This window comes from Hesperophylax consimilis, chromosome 10 (genome assembly GCF_061612785.1).
Source record: "Hesperophylax consimilis isolate HC1 chromosome 10, BYU_Hcon_1.0, whole genome shotgun sequence".
NCBI lineage: Eukaryota > Metazoa > Arthropoda > Insecta > Trichoptera > Limnephilidae > Hesperophylax > Hesperophylax consimilis.
The window spans coordinates 9,443,144-9,459,738 of record NC_142845.1 but is presented as its reverse complement, the minus strand read 5'-3'; the positions used below and the strand labels follow the sequence as shown (position 1 = coordinate 9,459,738).

The 16,595-nt window shown below is 30.6% G+C and overlaps 1 protein-coding gene across 2 annotated transcripts in view; it reads right to left on the bottom strand.

Annotated features, from left to right (window-relative positions):
• Positions 1-16,595, bottom strand: part of LOC149420254 (metabotropic glutamate receptor 2-like) — a 710,206-nt gene that overhangs the window by 381,114 nt on the left and 312,497 nt on the right. For both annotated transcript variants that reach the window (XM_089636555.1, XM_089636554.1), the window contains one exon: positions 9,416-9,560. In XM_089636555.1, the coding sequence (XP_089492681.1) occupies positions 9,416-9,560 (145 nt within the window). The remainder of the gene's footprint in view (positions 1-9,415; positions 9,561-16,595) is intronic.

The following is a 16,595-nucleotide window of genomic DNA, read 5'->3' as shown; positions in this document are numbered from 1 at the left end:
TGAATGACTTAAATGCAGAACATGTTGAAAGTCTTATTCAATAATTATATATGAGACATGTATATCCTTCAAACAAGGTTGTTTTTCAATTGTTTTGTGGTGCTGGGTGTTCTTTAAATATTTATATTAAAAATACGAACTATCCCAAAATTATTATTTTTCACCCTTTCAATGATCACGATATTACTTTGTGGCGTCATTTTAAATGTTTTTAAAAACCCCACTTTGTGTAATTCTGATTTGTCTATTTTTACATGACATTTTAATTCTCAGTAAGCTTTGTATCCTGATCCTTTGGTTTTGAAACGTGTTAATAAATGGTGATGTAAACAAAATAGGTTATTTTCATTTTATTATTATGAATTGTACAGTGAAATATTCTGCGAAGTCAAAGTTATGCCTACTGCCTTATTAAAATGTACATCTTATACATAAACATCAATCTCTATAAGTGTGGGTAAATAGTGTTTTTTTAGAAGAGGAATAATTCTTACTACTAAGATTGAAAGGATATATATATATGTAAGTTAAGTTCGGATATAGATGTAGACGTGCCATACGACAAGGTCATGCGCCTTTTGGGGTGGTTTCAAAAGGATACAAGTTCGGATGTAGACAGTTGTGGTGTTTTCAAAATGATATATGTTCGGATATAGACGAAGATGTGCCATACGACAAGGGCATGCAACTATTGCGGTAGTTTCAAAAGGATATATGTCTGGATATAGACCTAGATAAGGGCCTGTTGTGGTGGTTTCAAAATATAAAACACCTGTAATTAGCTCTAATATTACAAATACAGATTTTTGAAAATGCATTATTTCAGAAATTACTATTTAAATCAACGTTTTAATAACATAAGACACAATAATAATTTAAAAATAATAATATTTGGATGATATGTATAGCGCCGTTTTTGTGCAAATCACTTCCATGGCGCTGAACAAATATATGATACATTTCTATAATAATCCATCTAATTAATAATTATAGACGAGTTAAACTATTATCAATTTATGGTTAAACAACACATTGCATCTACCGATTTGTAGATCACAAATACCAAGCCATATGTTCAGTGTATTTGATTGATAAACGTGATGCTAGAATGTACATATGTTATTATTATTATTTATTTATATTGTATATCGGCAAATAATATACAGTACCATATTTACCTGGTAGGTCACTTGAGATTAACAATGAAATGAACGATATGATTTAAGATTTTCAGGGCCAAAAGTATTTTTTTATTTGTTTTTGGGGTGTTATGCCGCGTTACGCTAACTCCTTCTTTAGCCAGGCAGATGTGTTATTAAAATAAATAACATAACGGCATAACACCCCAAAAACAAAAACAAAAATGAGATGAATTACTTTAGTATGTATGGATTTATGATTGCAAGAATGTTTAAACTGAAAGAGATAATCCGTTTCCGTATCATAGAAAAGATAATTATTTTATAAGCAATAATTATTAGCCTGAAACACTCATCCACATTGAAATTTCTCATGATAAAAGATACATGAAGCCAACGGGACTCGAACCCGTGTCCTTTCGATTTCCGGTCGACAGCTCTGACCACTGAGCTATGGCGGCTTATTTCTTATCCGCGAAATAATTCAATATATACTAGTGTTTCATTCAACAATTACTGCTTGTTACATTTTTTTTCACCTGAAACAACCAACTCTTTTTTTATATGAGAATTTTTTATAAAAATAAAGTTGGTTGTTTAAGGTGAAAAAAAAATGTAACAAGCAGTAATTGTTGAGTGAAACACTAGTATTTATTGAATTATTTCGCGGATAAGAGATAAGCATCAGGAGATTTTTCAATGTGGATGAGTGTTTCAGGCTAATAATTATTGCTTATAAAATAATTGTTACCCTTTGTGCTATGCATAAAAAATCTTGTCTTAAACATTAGTTTACCAAAAAAATAATAATAGAGAAGATAATTTCAGATTACCATATCTTTACATAAAATAATATATGTATATTTTTTTATGTAAGTTATGTGTACAACGTTCATTAAATAAAACTACCACAGAAGGGCATCCGTTGTCAAGGCTTTCGACTAGCAAGCTAGAGGAGATTTAATTAAATTGTGTTATTTCTGAATTTTTCAAATGATATTTCGCATATTTGCGGCATGTTCAGAGTAGAAGATACTCTCAGCATCGCCATGGTGTAAGACCACCATTCAGAATTGAAAAGTTTCTTGAAATGGCTTTTGCCGTGTTTGATGACCAGATCTGAATAGTCAGGTATTTCCCCATCTTCCTTTTTCCGATTTCCTTCCCCTCTCATTACCTTCAGCCTCGCGACATACCCCGATTGGGTATGTCATAGTCTCACGGACTCCAGACGGTTGAGAGCAATCGGGACTCTTCTGCGGTTTCACATAAAATAAATTTTTTAAAAAATGCTTCATAAACATTTAACTGGTTACACACATCAAAAAGAGGGCATTTATAGAAACTAAACAAGTCATAATATGTCGCTTTCGTAAAAAACGTAGGAAACCGCTTCTGCAGTTATCCAATAATGCTAGTTAATAATGTATTAAAAGGCACATTTTCAAATGGCACACATAAGTTAAATTAATAAGCACATGTTACGGTAAGAAATGCATAAATTCTCCTGAACATGTCAAGGAAAGTCGACTTTGCTTTGAATACAAATAGCATGCACGTTTTGCACTTTGCAGCTGTACACTTTATCGTACTGTTAATACGCTTTAGTCGTTAAATAAAAACGATTTATAATACAAAAGCTCTAAGTGAGCTAGCGCCATTGTGCCAAAATTTGTTCGCGTTTACTCCGTTAAATTTGCGCTTTGTAGTTTTCCGTATGTTTAGTAATTAAGTAATTGTTCGTATAATATTGTTTCCAATAATTGAGCCTTTGCCTAGAATAATGGTGTATCCAACAAAACCATCAATGTTGGATTATGAAATAATGTTGGGGTTGTTATTATGCATCTTTTGAGGTGGAGACAATGGTAGTGAGAAAAGCTTTATGCTAGTGCAGTATTTTGTGTTGGTTGTCAAAATCACAGAGCGTGGCTTGATAACTTGATTCACGTAAATAAAGGGAGAAAACGGACACTTTATGTTTTAAATAGGAAAAAAAATCAAAGCTAAGGATGCAGGAAAGCAGTAAATGTCCAAGAAAAATTCTATTAAGCCTGCCTTTTACCCGTTAAAACAAGTTTGTAAAATAATTGTATAAGTTTATTTCACGACAATATCTCGAACTCTAATCGATTGATTAAAGCCTTAGACACATAACGCTATATTATGTGCGCATAATTTGGGCGTGGCGTAAACGTTTTATATTTGGGGTGACACATGTTGCTATAATCTTACCAGGAGAAAGGGGGTCAGATCAATTGGGGAACTGCGGCCGAATTTCTTTTTTTAGTATGGGATCTGTCACTTTGACAGATGACAGCCGCGTAATTACAGCGCTCCGAAATTTTTTTTCCTGCCGTAGGTAGGAAAAGGGGTTTTATAATTTTCAGATACAGCCTGGCTAGTAGATCACATATAGATATCTTCGCCAGGCCCACATTTGTAAGACATCCTCTTTTTATGTATGACAGATCTGTATGGGATAGTATGGCGAGCAATATGGAGTTTTATAAAAAGCTTTGAACTTATAGTGTAATCTGTCACCCTCTTTATTCATATTTTTAATTTCTGGTCAGCTCAAATACCCCAAGTATATATATGTGAATTTATGTTATTTTTTGTAGGTAAGAAACTTTTGAATGAGTAGAGTAAAAGAAAATGTGTAATAATGACTTTTATGAAATTTTCATATACAACATATCACTAATTCAGCATACATTCTTGTAATAAATTATAATTTAATTGCATTTTTTACCACTTTTAAATTCACTCAAATCATTATTTTCCATTAAGAAACATCCGTATATCAACTTGTGTGAAATCTTTTCCAATTCTAGCAACTGTACAGGTATTGATGTTTTGCGCTAATTTCATTACCTTTATCGAAGCACGTTCACCTCACTGAACAAAAAAAGCACTTAATTGAAATAAATCTTACATACAAGTTTTGTGAGCTCCCTTGCTTATAATATATTTAAGTGCCGCGGTGGTGATGAAAGAAAGGAGCGAAAAATCAATTTGTATAAAGCTCTGCTTCCAGGTACAATTTAATATAATATGAAGCACAAAATAACGTCTTATCTTTTATTCGGTTTCGTAAAACGTAATTTCATTACACCGTAACTACACGCTTTTTAGTATGTATTCCCAATCCGTTATTGTAATCGTTCAATTGAAAGTAAAATAACGACTACCTGTAAAAAAATTTAATTTTTCATGTAAAACAAGAACTTTTTACATAGTGATATGACAAAGCAAAGGCAATACGTAGGTACATATTTTGTTCTGCATATTTTTAGAAGACTCCAAAGTCTACCGTTATTTTTCTAAATGCAAAACTTAGGGCTAATTTTTTCACACTATTTGAACAATTCATCAAATCTCAAAGTAAATTGTCAAGTTATGTGAAGGTTCTATTCTATCATATGATATAAGTAAAGTAATTATATCATTATACGCCAGTTATTTCACAGAACTTAAAAAGCTTGATCTTAACTTTCAATTGTTTGAATTCTGTGAAATAACCTGTGTCCCTAAGAATCATACATTTGAAAAATGATTTTTTTCTTTATCGTTTGGCTTTCAGTTTGTGATTTTTAGGTGTTACATATGGTGTTGTGAAATATATTCTCAATGATTATGATTGTTTGACTAGTTGCATTTCACAACGGTAAATTTATGTAATAAACATAATACTTAGGTATATAAATGCACAAACACATAAACTTAGCAAAAATAACATGGTGCTACGAAATATAAATTTTATCTGCACTCGATTCTTTTGAAGTTTTTAATTTATTTTATGCAGCAGAGGTAGATTCTTTTCTTTATTCAGTAGATCTTTCTTTGTAAAACTATGAAAATTTCCTTCGTAAATTCAGTAATATATAGTGTCAAACATGTGCTTTACGGCGAAAACTCTGAAGTTGGAGACATGATAATTTTAAATTTTTAAAGCGAAATTTTTCTTCGCATGACACGGGCTGCAAGCACTGTGAGTTGGGTTGAAGGGATTTATTTACAGCGGTGAGAGGTCAGGATTAAATGACGGAGGAAATATAAATATCTGTAGCTCGTTCCACAAAAGTGAGGTCATCACATCGCACAGGGGATAAATAGATACTTATCATTAATCTTCGGATTAAAGGATAAATTTAATTTGTAATTTAAATTATGTTGGCAAGTTTACAAAAAAATATACTTAATGAAACTAATGTGGACCCACAAAGTCTACCTACTAAGATATAAATTTTCAATTCTGCAACTTTTTGAATTAACATGAAACCACCCTTCTGAATAATATAAAAATGGTGTCGTTTTATTTTAAAAGAATTTCACGGTGATTTTTTTACGTATAAAAGCTACCCTTTGTACGAGAACAACCTGTAAAAACGTACCAACGAAGAATAGAAAAAAAGTGAAATTCAATAGTTGGTTCAAATGAAAGCAGAATTTTTAATGCGCACTTTATTATACATTACATAGTAGGAAAGCGCGTGGTTTGTCAGTCAAAGCTTACAAAATATTTTGCATAATTCATTAATAATAATAATAATTATCACATTATTTTCATTAGATGAGTTCGATCCAAATTTTTGAGGTATATTAATTTTAGACATAAAATTTCTATACGAACGATAGATTATGATGTTTTTTTTTAATTACAAGTTAAGTGACAGAAAAAAAATTTGACCTTCCATTTTTATATAAAACTTGTTATGGCTCAGTCTGTCTGTGCCGATAGACAAACAAAAGCGCGTTTTGCTTTCACGTCCAACAGATAGCGCTGTTTTTTTTTTTAAAATGTTTTTACTAGTCACAGGTAACATCATAAAAACATACGCATATCCAAACGCAACTTTGTCTCAAAATTTCAAAGCAATCGGGGAAGAACGATCGGAGATTTAAGATTTTGAACAAACGAACATTGAAATGTTTATTTATATATCCTATAGAATCATGTTAAATGCCATTATTTTAAAACAGCTATTAAAATTTTGCGAATGAATATCATGCAGTTCAGTAGCTGCTGTTAATGAGTCACATCACTATTGCGTGAAGAGAAGTTAGCTCTACGCACTCAGCACTCCGAAGCATACCTCGTCAAATGCATGATTTCAATCACTTCTCTGACATAACGCATAGCTGCACAACGTATCCTAACTCAAAATATTGCAAAGCACAGTATATGTATATCACTCTTGCAGTACTCATTTTTTAAAACTTTTTTTTGTTTAAAACGCCCAATTTTCTCTTACCAAAAAAGTGCGATTTTCAAAGCCAAAAATTCTAATGACGGCTAATGTTATTTTCCAAGCTAAATATTGAAAAATGTTTCTTTACAATATGTGTCATAATGTACCATAATGTTTATATTTTTATTACATGTTATGTTTTACGCCACTATAAAAGAAGCGCTTTATTTTTGTTAGGTAGAAATTAGAATGTTGATTTTTGGCACTTGGTAAAAAAAGGACTCATAATTTCTGAAATATTTTGTATTTATTTGTACGAACATAGATTAAAAAAAATTGAATGAAAAAAATATAAATGTATACAAATAAAAAAATAAAAATTAAGTATCGCTGGGTCTCACAGACCCTACAAGGCATAACTAGTGCTATTATTTTACCAGTTATACGGAGGGTTAAATGATAAATTAGTGATTGTTTAAATTAAATTTTAAATAAAGCCAAGAACAACAAGTCCTAAAATTTGTATGAAAAGAAAAATTAATTTTAATTTTTAAGTAATTTTTTTGTAAATTTGTCTTATTAGTTATGATCAGTTCTTTATATAACGACTTGATTCGGTGACTATCAAACCATTTTCATTCCTGTATCCAGATAGGTGACATAAGTTTCTGAATAAACAATTACGTACGATAATTTTAATACAAGTTTTGTGTGATGTATCTGTTTATATCTGAATTACAATTTGATTGGTATAAATGGATAAAACTTCCACTTAATTTTTTTTTACACAAATGTTAGCTTTTTTTGAAAAAAAAAGTAAATTCCAAAAATACATCGCAGAATAATCGTGACTGTTATAATATAAAATATGTCATTTAAAAAAAACTCCTGCCATAAACATAACAATTTATGATTAAATCTTGTGCGAATAAAGTCCTCGTAATGCGATAAATTGCTTCCAAGAAATTTATTGAATAAACTATAGAGATTATTACGAAACCTATTTTTGTCTAGGCGTCTGCTAAAGTGTAGATTTTTTACTAGGTAATTTCATGTTCATGGAAGAACTCTCTAACTACCTTCCAACTGTACAACTAGATCATTCCCAAGACACGTGATGCGAATTATTCCGAACATTTCAAATAACTCGTTAAAAGATCATCCAACGAAATTTAATGTGTTTATTTCACACCAAAGAATATTTTTTATGTTTTTGAAGAAGTTTAAAAAACGTCCCTTCAAGCAGATATACTTGATAACGTTATCAAAATTATAAAAAAGTGATGTCAAAACATAAATTTTCATATTAATGGTAATTTTAACCATCTGTTGTAATTAAAATTGATCGATTTTGACTTGAATTCTCTCACATGTCCTACTGCAATGAGTTCTCTGTTAATTTAGTCAAAGCCGATTTCTTTAACAAATTTTTATGAAAAGATCTTAGGTTTTGAGTTCGAAAATAACGGATGCCGCATAAAATAATTTTTTTCCCAAAAGGAATTTTCTTTAAATAGATTTAAATCTCATTATTGTATATTTGTACAACATTTTAAAGATAAACTTCAAAACAGCCTGAATGAACTATTGATTTCCTTAGTTAAAAAAATAAAAGCCACCTTTACAGCCTTTTTCTTCTCCATCTTCTAATCTTCCTAAATTTCTCAAGATTCCACAAATTACACAGCGGTACACACACATATTTTAAATAAAACCTTGTGGTGAAAGCTAAATAAACATCTCAACATTATGACTTTATTATTCGAAAAATTTTTTAAGCCACCAATATATTGGAATAAAGTCGTATTTTAAGTACTTAAGTAGGTGAAGCATCATCAAAATATATGTTTCCTCTCATTCGGTTTCATAGCCTCCCTGGAGAAATCTGTTCTAGGTACGGCAATTTTCGAAATATATTGAATACATATTCCGGAAAGACTGGGTTCCATTTTTATTAAAAGTGAAAACTCTGAGCCATTGGTTCAAAGTATTTGAATTGCCGATTACGTTTTTTTCCAGCAATTTAGCGGATGATGGGCTTTTGTAAATGGGTTTCCTTTGTGCAGGGCATTTCTATGAGTAGATAATATGCTATCACATTATTATGTTTTTTTTATAGGCATATTCCCTATGCTGACATCATTTATTCCGGTCTTAGAAAATTGGAGCAAGAGTCAGATATATTTTATCAAAAAAGTCAGTATTCACCTTTCTTAACCAGGGTGAAATAATAAGCATTGACTTTTTTTAAAATTTTAATTAATTTTTTCTTCAAATTTTGCAATTTGCCTTTATGCAATTTAATTAATTGTTCTATTGAGATGTGATTTACAATCAAAGCTTTATATAGTATTTCTTACTATAATTTTTTTGGTGACATCTTCTGTTTTGTTAGGTTACCGAATATCCATTACGAGACATGGTGTGCAAAGTGTGTTTCTTGGTATCACTTTTACTGGTAATTTCACGCGTAAACATTATAATTTCATCATTCATGCTTCAGTTTTATTAAATCAACTTATTTTCGCGTAATTATTAGTTTTGCGTAGTAATTTTTTGGCAACATTAGTGCCATGAAACTAATTTCACCGTGGCAAACGTTATGAAATTAGTTTTGGGAAAACGTTTTTCCTGGGCGTACGCATATTACTATGCATTGCAAAAAAGTTTAAATGTTGGGTACAATTGCAATCGCATTAAGGAGTTCACGATAGTAAACTTTATGCAATTTTCCAACTGTGTGGTGTCGTAGAATTGATACCAACATGCATGAAAGTAGTTTCGCTACGTAATTTCAATTGAAGTGATTTTTTAGTTTTCAGGATAAGAATGTTAGTCAGTCAATATTGAATATCTCACACTATTCTTTTTTCGTAAACTTACTAAACATAAACAGGACACAAAGTCTAAGAAAAAAATTAAATGCATTGATATTTAATATGATCTTGGTTAAAAGGACGTTTTATCCCTAAAAAAATAGAAAGGTTCTCCTTTAGGCATTGATTCAAAATAAATACGTTAACTTCTTACAGGATAAAAATTAATGAAGTATCACTGAAATTAAAATTAAATTTTGCTTACCTCTGGCTCTTGGTTTGGTGAGAAGTTTGATTACAATGCTGTCATATGCAATCTCTTCGGCAACTCCCGAATCTTTAACCAACTTCTCCTTAACGGCAATGCAAATGTTGTGCTTTGACAGAAGTCCTTCCAGTTCCTCGAAAGCCTGTAACAATCGTTAAATAATTTGTTGAAATCCTTTTTGGAAAGAAATTCAGTACAGAAAATACTCAACTTTGAATATTATTATTTTTTATTGTAAGCAAAGAAAAAAGTATATAGTAAGGGAATATATGACGCAAGAGTTAATCTTAGAAGAAGTAAGGTGCCCAAGATATACATGGCATGATCAAGTGAATCAAATATTTGACTTGGGTAGTGCCAAGAGTAGGTAATAACAACAGAATATTTTTTAAATTTTATTTTTATTTAAATAAAAATAAAATACTTTGTACACAACACTATTTGAACTATTACTTTTGAAATATGTCGATCATGAGTGGTATGTACAAAGTATTTTATTTTTATATAATTAAAATTTCACCACAAAGTAATTTTGGAATAAATGATAAATTTATTTTTATTCTTTATTTTTTCTCGGGGAGGGTGGTGTAATACCTTAATACATATATAATTTTTGCTGACGACCTCAACATTTTTAGAACTGGCCTGAGTATTTATCTTTGTAATATTCTTCAAGATAATATAAACAAAATGTTAATTTAGTGCAATGAAAAATGAACTTACTTGAATATCTCAAAATGTCAAATAATCAGATTTTTTTGAAAAAAAATCCATTGATCTAATAACAACATTGAAAACAATACTATTGAGACATTCACACAAATTAAAGACCTAGGTATCACTTTTCAAAAAATGTTTCTTTTGTTAACCCCATAACGGAATATCTAACAAAGGGTTAAAGATCTTGGGATTTATAACTAGGTTTACAAGAAATTTCAACAAATTTAATTTATTTAACTGTATATTTTGCCTTTATTAGAAGTCAACTTGAATACAATTCTCCCGTCAGAAACACGTTTCAATATTCATGTAAAAGCTATTGAAAGAAAAAATATATAATTCTTACGTTTTAAAATGTGCATTTCGGCAGTTTTTTTGAACTACAACACCTTTTTAAATGAAATGAATATGCTTGAATTGTCCGACAGAAAGATTTTTACTGACTTGGTATTTTTATATAAAATTTCAAAGGTGCATTTGATAATCCAAAATGTCTTGCGTTCATAAGCTTTTGGATTCCACTATGTAATAATCTAAATCTTTGTTCTGGACATTAGGCAACTTTATGCCAAAAATTTACTAGCATACCTCTTCAAACACAAAATTGCTTTTGACAATGTCCAAACAGCTCGTGATACTAGAACCAAAGGACATAATCTCTTAATAATCCCTTTCGCTAAAACAACTTTCGGCCATAGAAATTTTAGATATTTTGCAACAAAGCTATACTACAATGCTCTCTCACTAGCCATTAGACTAAACACATTTAAAAAAATATATAAAACAGACTCCAAGTCTTGGATCATCAGCCAAGACAGATCAAAGATAAAAAAATATAAAAACCCCTTTATACGTATATACTCCAAGTAGATGCTGATTGACCTCTAATGTAATGAAATATTGTTATATATGTTATCTTAGGTTATACTGCTTATATTAACATCCATTTATTATTTCATTAACTATTTTATCTTAAATTTATAATATTGTTATGTAGGATAACCTATACTTTCTATTATGTCTTCACGGTTTAAAATATAAACAACTTCATAAATTATATTTTAGGTATAGTTATGCATGCATAAAATTATAAATAAATACTCATGTTTGTATCCAATACGTCTGTCTCCACACAGGTATACCCTTGTCAGAGAGATTGATAGTAAAAAAATACCAGAAGTCGGCATCTATTTCAGTGCAGAAATTCTGGTTCTAACTACCATATGTTTTCGTCATTGCCTAGAATACTTGTGGAGGGAAATAATTATACTGGGTCAGTGGAAATTCCTACTTTATCACTAAACATAAATAATACAAAATATTGTTCCTGAGGCAGTTTAGTTATGTGCAGTAAATATGTACTGTATTAATATACCATTTTAACTATTCATATGTGAAAGCCTATAAAAAGGGCGATAATAAATAAAAAAACGTCGTATAGGTACAAGGATTTTATAAAAATTCAATAAAGTTAGTATATATATCGTATTGCAATAAAATATTGTTAAGTGGCACGAACTTTCCCTCTTCTTGCGTCAACTTGCACGTAGTAAATTGCGCGTCAACCCCTCTTGCATCGAGGTAGAGGTGCATAAACGAGGAGTTGATCTTTTCTGCTCGGTGAGCGGGCTGCCTTTTACTACTGTAGGGCTTTTTTGAACATATAATATTTGTCAATTTTTTTTTTCATGCTTTTATGTAAACCCGCTCACTGCGGTAAGGATTAAAAGTTGGAATTTTAGGCGGATATGGAGAGGGTCGGTGCTGGGGTTCTAGCGGCCTAGGTTGGAGATGGAAGGATTCGGGTATATGTTTTCGTAGTGAAAGAATTTTAAAATTTGTGTTAAAAAAAACAGTTTTAGAAATCTATGACATCAATTGGCTCGATCGCTGATGATCACAGATGGTGACCTATTTTCTCTACCAACCCGTGCCTTTAAAATAGCGTTGTAGTAATTTAGTTAGTTAATTGCAGTATTATCTTAATTTACGCTTTATTTATATTTTTATTGTACCACCTCCAAGGAATCTGAATTAAATAACACAATAAAATTAAAACAGTAATCTATTTTTCCAACACAAATACGAATTAAATATTCTTTAATTAACTAGTAGTTTTTATACCGACAAGTAATATAACTTTTAACCCTTCAGGTCTCTGACATATATTATTTTGTTACACGTTTAGAGTATTTCCGACTGGCAATAAAATCCAATTAAATGGAATGTTTCTGAACGTATCCGAAAAGCTAAAACTGTTTGTGAATGGTGATGATGTAAGCTTTCAAATTTTAATATTAAAAATAAACGTTTAATATTTGAAATATTTATGCAAGAATTTTTTTTTAATATTATTATATAAATATTTCCCTGGTAGGAGACAAATGTCTTGGCTGCGAAATATACGAGAGTGGACCGGCATTAGAAGTGTGGAGAAGCTATTCCGGGCAGCGCAAGACAAAGAGACATTTTCTAGAGTGATCGCCAACGTCGGGGGGACCTGATACGGCACATAAAGTAGAAGAATGCAAACATAAACAAAAGCTTTAAAAATGGCATACCTCACGTCTTTTCTAACTAAATTTACTGATAACAAAAAAAAAACATACAAATTTTTTGAAACAAATATTTTATAAACGTTACTATTCCTTTTTTTTGTTATTTTATATAAAAAAAAAAATAATTAAAAATGCACAAAGCTTTATAACTTTTTTCCAATTTCAATCAGAAACTTTGGTTTCGTAGAGGTGCAGATTTTAATTTTTCGATGTTAACTTCTAGATATGAATATATGTGGTGTTTTCTTTTTCCAACTTCGTTTAGATCATGTTACTGACAATGACAGTAAAAAAAACACAACGATTTCTATGAGACCTATACGATTGTTCCTAAAAGCAAACAATAATCCTGATGGGTTAATATCTATTTAACTGTACGCATAAACAAATAGTGAAAAAAATGCTATTTTATTGAACTCTTTTGAACGAGCCAATAATACTTAATACTGTAGAAAAAAAAAATTCTTAGAAAGACAACATTTCCAGGCGAGCCATGCGAGGAATTGAACACAGTTCGCCGGGGTGTCACCCAAACGAGATATTAACTCAGCGACCGACCGGTCCAAAACCATGTTCAAACTGCCTTGTGGCATAAAAAAACATCGTAAATTGGTACAGTTTCCCCAGTTGGCGGTTCTTCTTACTCGTTTAACCTTCCAAGAAATAGTGGTTTATTTCAGATTAGATTTGTGTAACTAAATATTCAACATTAGTGGAAACAATCCCAAACCGGCTTGAATTTCTTCGCATGAATATTTCGGAATAATTTCCTAAGTTTACTTAATGGATTTGATTTGGGCAAAAGGGAAAATTTATTCAAATCATAAAACAATAAAGATTTTATCAGTTGACGAAACATTAATTTTCTAAAAGTAGAGAAAAAGAAATAAATTAGTCTGGAGTGATGTCGAACTCGAACATTTATGAATATTTTTCCCTAGGGGCTTAAGACGATTTTGATTCTTTGCTTTAAGAAGCATATTATTAATATCAACGTTTGTGAATGCGGTTTCAATCGCAAATCTGTTTGAAATTCTCTGCTATTTGTTAGCAGAGAAGACTTCGATATTTATCAATTGGGAGAAGTGTTTTTAAAAACGCCATCGTTTTCCATAATAAGACACTTGCTTATTATTCGTTATTTCCTAGTATCGTTAAATTAAGTAATGTAGAAAATTTAGCCTTGTCATTAAACTTAAGCAAACAAAACACGGTCTCACCAACTCAGCTAAGCAAAATTTTCACTAAGGTGTACCTAATGTTAAATATAGATTTCGCTTAATTTTATCTAAAACAACCACGGTATTTTCGGTATTTTGGTATTTTCGGCTCTTCCATAGTTAGGAACATCCTACAAACATGGAATTTATAAAAATCTGTTTAATACCTTAAAGGACCGCTTACATAGTACGCCACCGAAAGGTTTCCGTCAAGATTAAAGAAAAAATGCTTTAGATGTGATTTTTAAGAGACCGTTTAATAAAAATTTTAAATTTGAAAAACGTTATTTAATTCGGTCAAAAATTTGGAAATAATTCATTTGATGAAGATTTATCCTGATCATCCATTAATAATTGATTCGTTTTTACATAGAAGTACTAACAGATATTTTTTTTCTAATGATCTCTTACGGTATCCTATAGATACCTACTTTTGAACATCTCACGTTCGTCAAATGAGATCTTCGCTGTCAAAGATAGCTTAGATAGCGAAGATCCATTAGGGAGTTTAATTAAGTTCGGTGCCGTGGTTCAGTGTACTGACAGAATACTGTGTAGTCTGGTACTAATAGGGTTAAGTAATTAAAGTTTAAAAAGCTTTGGATTTCAAAGCGCCGCTTTTTTGTAAAAAAAAAATTAAATATTTATATTCCTTGATATATTTAATTACTTAAGATAATATTACCGATTTTTAAAGGAAAATTTGTAACTGAAAAAGGTCGCATCTAGAATTAATTGGCTGATATTGTGATCAACACTTAAATATTACAATTTAAAGTTATAAGTTATTCCAAAAATAGATTGATTAGATTAATTTTCACGTTGATTTGAGGCCATAATTCAAGAAAAATACGGAGAAGGTGGCGATATGTCAAATATACATAACGTCGTAAATTGGCTTAGCAACATCTTTTTTCCAAACGTCTTTCATTAATAATGCATGTGAATATGTTATGAAAGTGTCTACAGTTAGATTGATTTGAAAAAGCGTGGCTAAATAAATAAGGTCTAAGTTTACATTAGCCGAAAAAAAAATCAGGATATTTTTTTATAGTAAGAACGGTAAAAATGTTTTCTTCTTCTTTTTTCTCTGCTTCGCAGGAAATCCTGTTAGTCTTACTTTTAAAACTTACCCAAGGTAAACAATTCCAGATCTGGCATTACATTTAAAAATCTTCGAGCCTGCGCATCGATTTGATAAATAGAATAACTTATTTTTTTCCTAATCATACATAATTATTGATGAATATGTGTTGAGTAACTGCTGTTTATAATATTTTGTTTGTGGATTATCGGGCATACTTCAAGTAATACTCCTTCAAATTTATTAGACCGAGTACAGGTTTGCGGATACATCTTGACTAGTTAGCAGTTGGGATGTAAGATATATCGATCTACCTACTACGTTACTATATCTACTGTGTTGTATTAGAAATTATCTGTATTGCCAGAGTCAACCTCACTACTCATTATCCATCATTTATAATAAGGGTGAAATTAAAATAATATATTTTATGGGACGGCTGGCGAGTTAAGATTTAGATTTATAAGGTTAAATAAAGGCAAAGATTCAAGAGATTCGATGGTAGCTTGTTCAGCAATAAGTATATTTTAGTAATAATTATCGTTCTTGGCTTAGTTGCTTATTATTATTCTTAGGTTAGCGAAGCTTGAGTAGTTAAATTAATGTTGACGGTTCAGTCGAAGTTGTTGCAGTAATACGAGTAGTTCATTGTTTAGTTTATAAGTGGCTTAAGGTCTTAACTCGGGACTTAAGGGTCGCGCGTTCAAAATACGTATTAAACTAACTGTAATTATTTACTCCTAAATAATATTCAATCATTCTATCATTAATAATTATGATCAATTTTTTACATAATTTGCTTTGTGATCTAATATTTTTTAGAAAACTTAATTAATTTACAAAAAGGAGTATCAAATAAAATCTCCACTTCATAAAAAAATGATACACAAAACAGATATTTGGTTTTCTTTATAATTTATAAATTCAGTCTACACATTCTGCAATAAGAATATATTTTTTTAAATTAACCATTGACTTTAAAATCTTGTTAATCTGATTTAGTAGTTTAGTCAGTAAGTTACATATTGATGGATAAAAAAAATCACGCTCAACTTAAATCAATATTATTTGGCCTCTTTTAAAAACAAGTTTTAATTAATTAATCTTAATTCCTTTATTTTTTTAACAAACAAACAAAATAAGCGAATAATTTCCCTCACGGCCTGTCATCTTGGGGGATGCTGTTTGGAGGGTTCTTTTGAGTACAGGTGGGAGGGAACCTTCTCGTCTCTTTAATATTCATGTTGGAGAAGGGAAGAAATACGGAGACCGGCAAATCATTTACCGAGAGTACAGAACGAGTCGTAGAAGCGACCCATTCTCGCCTGATTAAAAATGTTTACCGTGTACAAATTTTAGGCGCACAGCTATCAAAAGTGTTAGATCCTTGGAGCATCTTCCATTGAAATACCGGTAGATTAAGGACTGCATTCCAGCATGAGATGTGTGCTTCAAATATTGCACTCTATTAAACGGACTGTGTCGGTATGTTTTTAAAATTTTATTACGCGTCATGCATCGACGTAATATACCTACATAAAATAATATTTATTTATTAGGGAGTGAACCTTGCTAGAATGAACATAAGCTGCATA